This window comes from Nuphar pumila, chromosome 13 (assembly GCF_984573655.1).
Source record: "Nuphar pumila chromosome 13, dmNupPumi1.hap1.1, whole genome shotgun sequence".
NCBI classification, from domain to species: Eukaryota; Viridiplantae; Streptophyta; class Magnoliopsida; order Nymphaeales; family Nymphaeaceae; genus Nuphar; species Nuphar pumila.
Genome location: NC_143261.1, coordinates 23,288,238 through 23,295,384, shown reverse-complemented (window position 1 = coordinate 23,295,384; position 7,147 = coordinate 23,288,238). Strand labels below are relative to the sequence as shown.

General features: G+C 38.2%; 1 protein-coding gene across 1 annotated transcript; it reads left to right on the top strand.

The window, feature by feature from the left end:
* The first annotated feature begins 653 nt into the window (after positions 1 to 653).
* Positions 654 to 1,930, top strand: LOC149818088 (histone H1-like). The gene is made up of 2 exons (XM_089984367.1): positions 654 to 845; positions 1,366 to 1,930. Exons 1-2 carry the CDS (start codon positions 702 to 704, stop codon positions 1,771 to 1,773), a joined length of 552 nt encoding a protein of 183 aa, XP_089840493.1. The 5' UTR covers positions 654 to 701; the 3' UTR covers positions 1,774 to 1,930.
* The last annotated feature ends 5,217 nt before the right edge of the window (positions 1,931 to 7,147 follow it).

Genomic DNA, 7,147 nt, shown 5'->3' with positions numbered 1-7,147 from the left:
AGACAAGTGGAGCCCCCCCCCCCCCCCACCCCCGTTGGTAACAATTATCATAATTATCACAACATATTAATCGAGGAAAAAGAAAATTGATTCATGTCAAATTTTAATTAAATTAACTAGGTCAATTTAATTCAAATCTACCAATTCAGGACGATTCAAACGGACTTGGATAAGAATGATTTTGAATCAAGCACATATGTGAAAACCAATAACACACAGAGAAAAACACACCTTGAAGTTCCACCAACAAAATGGTCTGGAAGTGCCCCGAAACGCCAACCAATTGGCCCAAAAATTGCATCACAAAACCCCTAACTTTGTCCTCTTCATCATAAAGCAAACCTCCACAAGAAAAGACCCACAAGGATGGCCAGTAGAGGGTTGCAAACTCTACACAGAAGCACAAAGAGAAGAGCCAATAACGAGAAGCAAAGAAGCTGAGGCCAACATAAAAGATGGAAACAAGAAAATGGAATCGATTTTTTTTTTAAAACGGTGTTGAGACGGCTCAGATGGAGCCACATGGACGGTCAAGATCGGGAGAGATGACGTGTTCGATCCGTGAAAAGGGCGGGCCAGCCAATCAGAGGCCGCCTCTATCCTCTTTTCGCCAGGCATCTCTGGTACTTAAACCCCCCTCGTTCAAATCCCTCTCTGCAAAATCGGAATCTCGTCGCTCTCGCTCTCGTTTTTGCTTGCGAATGGCTGAAACAGAAGCTCCAATTCTGGCGGCCGGAGCTCCGGCGGTGGCGGAGAAGCCGGTCAAGGAGAAGAAGGCAAAGGTTCCCAAGGAAAAGAAGCCCAAGGAGGCCAAGTCGGCTCCTTCTCACCCTCCGTACTTCCAGGTTTGTGTCTGATCGTTGAGGATGGATTTACGTTTCTAGGGTTTGACTTCGATCTTTTTAGAGTCATTTTTTTGTGATCCATGCTCGTTTTTGCTTCAAGAAAGACTAGAATTCTATTAATTTTGTGATATTCTTTGTTCATCCGTAGTCCTAGGGTTTGTATTCCCTTTTCCTTTTCGTCTCTTCTTGTAGACCAGTTGTGAAAAACATGGTTTGATCTAGATCTTTATGAAAACAAAGTTTTGTTTACGGTGATTTCACTTGATTTTGACTGGGTGTCGATGAATTTCGGTTTGTTTTGCTGGAAATCGTTACCCCTTTTAAATTTCGTCTGTTTTTTCTTTCTCCGACCGTGTAATATTATGAGGATCAGCGGGGTTACAGATCTTTTTCCGTAGTTTCGTACAGTTTTATTTCCCCTTGTTTCCCGCAATGAATTTCGATTAGTTTCTTGAGATTACCTAGAAGTGAGTATTCGTTGCTCTGATCCTGCGTTTTCTTTTCTCTGTTTGGTGGCCAGATGATCAAGGAAGCCATCGTCTCTCTGCACGAGAAGAACGGGTCGAGCGCCTACGCGATCGCCAAGCACATGGAATCGAAGCACAAGGACGTTCTCCCATCCAACTACAAGAAGAAGCTCGCCCTGCAGCTCAAGAGCGCCGCTGCCAAGGGGAAGCTCGTCAAGGTCAAGGCCTCCTTCAAGCTCGCTGAGGTTCTCAAGAAGAAGGTCCCCTCTGCCCCGGCCAAAAAGCCCTCGAACCCGGCCAAGCCAGAGGCGGCGTCGAAGAAGGCTCCGGCTAAGCCGGTGAAGAAGCCCGCCCTGAAGAAGACCCCCAAGAGGAAGGCTGCCACTCCGAAGCCCAAGATGCCCAAGTCGATCAAGTCGGCTAAGTCGCCCGTCGCTAGGAAGGCCAGGAGGGCGGTTTGATCGCCCGAGCAACTTGGGTGCGGTGTTGAAGAAACGAGGAAAAAAAAACAAAAAAAAATTGTCTAGAGACCGTAGTTTTTGTTGACCTTTACCCCCCATCATCCTCTGTAAATTCTAGTTTTCTTCTCTGTGAATTCGAATGCAACTCCTTTCTTCTTCTGCTGCTTCTCCTTGCTCATCGTAACATTTCTTTTTTGTTATAAAAGCTGGGTTTGGGCAAATTTTCCTTGCCTCTTTCTGTCGTTTTTTTAAAATACAGGTGGCTATATGGAAAATAGGTATAAATTGGGGTGCGAACGTAGTAGTTTGTAATGATGTAGGTCTTTTCAAAAAGATTTGGGCGAGCCAGCGTAACATGGCTATTGTGCGCCTGTTTTTCCGCGCAGTTATGATGTGGTTATGCTCTGTAATTGGGGGCATTTTAGTCCTTTAGGCGTGCACTACGGTGTCGAGTGCTGGTGGAATACTTGGGGTAAGGGCATCGTGAAGATATCAATACGAATGAATAAATAAATTGCTCTTGGAAACGCAAAACCACTGCGCCTGCCCGTGGGAATGGGTGAAGGATCGTGGTTTTCTCATTAATGGGATATTTTGGACGTTACCTGGTAATGTTATCTTTGTTTTTGGAAGTAGTGTGTTTTATAGGGAAAATCGTGTAGGGGGTAATATCGTCCTTTGACAATATTGCGATAGAGGTGTGATATTTTAAAAATATCGTCGATGTTGTGATTACAGTATAAACTTCAAGTGGATATGCAATATGAGACCCCGAGAGCAACAGTGCACCTGTGTTTGCATCCCGCAATTGGTGGGCCCCATGTCTGGCATCAAATGAAGGTAGTGGAGTCTCGGCTAGAAGGGTAGGAGCTTTTAGGTCACGTCACCTTCTGTTGGGAACGTTGCAAGTTCAAAACCCAATAGTACGTTGTAGAACTTGTGGCTTCTGCCTAAACGCAGCATGCCTAAAAAAAAATAGGTGCGTCCAATGTGCAATGGGCCCATCATTCAAACCAGCCCCTGAGGGCCCCTTTTTCAACGCCGACCCCAAGTTATGAATTCGCCATGCTTTGGTGGGACTCCCCATCATCCTGCGTTTCATGTGGGACGTGGAGCCTACCAATGGCAAGATGCACTTGTCCTGGTTCTCTTGGTGGATGACTGCGTCCCACCATTCAAATGCGCTCTTAGGCTGTGTTTCTGTCACAGGACAAATGCATGCAGGCAGAACCCATATGGCTCTTTGCAGTCGCACTCCCAGGGCGCTCTTACTGGCACATCCTGTGCAACGCTTTATAAAGTGCCGGCACATGTCCGAAACACCACACTTCCAGAGTATCAAATGCAGGACAGTGCCCAGTCAGGGACCGATTGGTCTCCACACAAGTGTGTCCAGCGTATCAAACACGCCCATACGATGACGAGATAGTTGATCAGATTTTTAATTAGGAAGTTTTTCAAAAAATGCCCAAACCTTTTAGTCTAATTCATATGCGCACCAAACTTTTGGAGCTTGTGATTCCCCACCAAAGTTGCCTTTGAGTAAATGTTCCCCACTCGTTAACTGCGCTTAGTTTGTTCTTGGGTTTGATATAACTCGTATTCTAAATTTACTGTTTCATCCCTGTATAATGAAACCACACGCGGCTGTTTTCTCTCATTTTTTTTAGAAGAAGAAAACTGGGTTAAGCAGACCCCTACCAGTTTATTCAAAAGCAATAAGTAAAGATAATTACAATGGGGTAATCCAGATTGGATCCAAGTTAAACCATTCTTTAGTTTCAACAGACCGCTGATCTAGCCAGATTGCCCATTAATCTATTATATCCTTTGGACATCGACCAAACAATAACTCTACTGAAAAGATGAAATTGATCCACCAACCGATCGGTGATGGACGCCCTCTACTTCTAAACGAGTATTCACCTGCATAATCTGATCCTTCCAAGACGCTTTTATCATCATCAAATTCGGGGTCCCTTGAATGCTGTTCACAATCTCACTCCAAATCTAGCAGGAATCATATAATTATTTGAAAAATGTGAAGGGTCAGGATAAAAAAAAAACTATGAACTTTATAAAATTTAACTATTATAAAAAATATTATCAATCGAGCATGTCATATGTAATATGATTGCAATTAAGTGTATAATTTTATTACTTTGGTTTATGAGAATCTTTTTTTATTTTTTTATATTTGAAATAATCATAATAACGAGATTAGCTATATACATGATCTATATAAATATCAATTTAAATATGCAAATAAAATCTTCGTAACTAAATCAATGTTATAAATTAGTATATATAATCATAAATAATTAATTAAAATATTTAAGTTCAAATAATAGATACTTAAAATTATAAACAAACACGTAATTATGATCAATAATTATAAATATGATTTTAGCTAAGATAAAAAATAAGATCAAGCGTATTTAAATAAGCAACTGAATCAGCCAAAACATAAATTGTTTGATTGTTATGTAATTTTTTACATAAAATAATAAGATTTTTTTTCTTAAAAAGACTCAAATATTTGGGTATCATAAGAACCAAATATATGTAAAGCGTACTTTTCACAAGTGAAAAACTCTCATATTCATGTTGATTGAAAATAGAATAAAATAAAGCACACTGTTATATTAACTTACTTTAACTTGAACCACTATCAAAATAGAATTGAGCTCAATTTTTTATGTTCACTCTAAGTTTAGGAGTATACTGAATGGGGGCGGACCTGGGCTTACCTCTTGGCTATATATGACAAGGCTACCCAAAAGAATTTCTGTGTTGCTTCTTCCTAAAGTGAGATCCTCTATTTATAGAGTATTAGGGCTCGAGTCACTCATTAAGAAAAAGAGTCTCAGTTGATGCCAACCTTCAACCACACTTTCCTAATTGATAAGGTCATCTCTTTTTAATAAATTTTTTTAACTAAAATACAACTCTAAAAGTTATAGAGATTTTAGGGATACCAAAACCAAATTTAATTAATACAATAATTACAAATATGTACAAAAAACTTGTTTGACAAATCATAACTTTTGTGCAATATATCAATATTTATTAGTATATTATCAATGACCATATTGAAAGACATAGTAGATGTTTGATCTTAATATAATTCCTTAACACTAGTTACTGTTATGAGCATTAGAAAAGATTTGCTTACCCATTACGTAGACACATGGTATTAATATCGGACACGCTGATTGTCTAAAACCAAAGTTCTCATAACCAATCCTATCTCGAAGGCCACTAACGAGTGTGGCTATTAACCATTGCCTCTTAATAGGGCTATCTACTCCCACACATTATATTTTCTATCTGATAGGAAGTCAATGTTGAGTCTACTGCAAGCATCTGTGCCGCATATTCCACTGTCTCTACCAGGTCCTCGGGTGATTTCCCATAGTGGCATCGTAAGTAGGATTATCTCTAATAAGTCTCAACTTTAAGAGACCCAACTGTAGAAAAACAACAAGATACACTACATCACCCCAACTCACTCAAGCTTATATTCCTAAGTTGATTTGTGAGATATCAAAGCAATGTATCTAAAGTTTTATGATTTTTATATATTTTTTTGTATCCAAATTAACACGACTTATATAAGTTTCTAGATGAATTCATTCTGCCACAAAAATTGGTAAAACCATGATAAGATCTTGCATGAGTCATAATTGCATGCAAAATCAAAACAAAAGTCCATGAACATAATCACAACTATATTTTAATATCCATATATTTCATCAAAAGTTATGCAAAGCCATATAAAATTTTCAACATCTCCCACTTGGCCTAAATATTTTTTTAAGGCAATGTAATTTCACATACATGTGGAATAAATGCATTAATTGCTATAGTTAACAAAACTGCAAGCATTGCTTTTGTACACAAACAAAGTAGGATAACTTATCTCTTATAAATTTAATTAACGAATATTGTCATATGTTTTGACATGCAATCACAAATTTTCATAAATACCACATTGCTCATTCATGAACTTATCAAAGAAAAATTACAAGTCTACGTTATCAAACTTATGATATCTTTTAAAGTTGATGATGTTAACACATTTCTCTTTCTGGAGAAAATCTCACATGAATCTTCACCAAAGAATGATGCATAAAATTATCTTATAGATATTCATATCAATTATGCAGTTTTCAATTCATGCAAGTGGATGCTTTTATAATTTCAAGAGTGCATGATTCTACGCTTTTATAATGGATAAAATAATATTATATTAAAAAAACATGTGCCACTCCCACAAAAATATACATATTTAACAAAAGGGTAAATGACTTATTTCAAGGACTTTACACTATCATTTATATAATCATGCAAGAAAAGATTTCAAGCCTTATACATAAAACATGTTATATAATATCTTTAATGCATTGCTAATTTGTTGCAGTCTGATACTATAACTTTCTATTACTTGAATATTGATTGATGATTAGTCTACAAACACACTTTTAGTAAGAAAAATTTCACGTGTAACACATATGTATAGAACTGATCGACTTAGTCTAACCGACTTAGTCCTGACATTCTTTTTCCTTCAAAATGAAATAGACTAAATGTCTTTGATACCCTTTTAGGTGTGTCACACCTTTCTTGGTCGCTTACCATAGATGCATCGCGTTAGATCTTATTGTCTGCACCTAGTGCATTAGGCTAGGGTGTAATCGCATTCCATCATTCCATCATCTTAGTCGTGACACTTGGGTAGAGCGAGCTGAGGCCCGCTACAAATGCCATGTCAACTACAAGGGAGCCCATTGGTCATCAACACTTGGTATCATTAAAAAACATGAGATATAATATTGACATATGAAACACGCTGGATCGGAGCTATTTGGTTGCAGTCAAATACTATAACTTTATATTACTTAAATATTGATTGATGTTGTCTACAAACCCCGCTTTCGTAAAAAAAAATTCACACGTAACACATGTATAGAATTGACCGAATAAGCCTAATCAACTTAGTCCACCGACATTCTTTTTCCTTATAAATGAAACAAACTAAAGGTGTTTGATACCTTTTAGGTGTGTCACACCTGTCTTGGTCACTTATCATAGATGCATCACATCACATATCATTGTTTGCACCTAGTGCATCGTGCCATCATCATAGTCATGACACTTAGGTAGAGCGGGCCGAGACCCGTTACAAATGCCATGTCAACTACAAGGGAGCCCATTGGTCTTTAACACTCGGTATCATTCAAAAACATGAAATAAACATGCTAGATCTAATAAGTTTGCAACACTGGGTGATGGTATGAGAGTTAATTTGTGGCATTTGTTGTTACCAATATATATGATTGAAGTAACCATCCATGAGCTAGATCCGTACAAT

What these genes read in the sequence shown, in the direction of transcription:
- LOC149818088 (XM_089984367.1), top strand. Translation starts at nt 702, where the DNA reads ATGGCTGAAACAGAAGCTCCAATTCTGGCGGCCGGAGCTCCGGCGGTG. An exon ending in CTCACCCTCCGTACTTCCAG is followed by an intron (nt 846 to 1,365) that starts GTTTGTGTCTGA and finishes TTTGGTGGCCAG; the next exon opens with ATGATCAAGGAAGCCATCGT.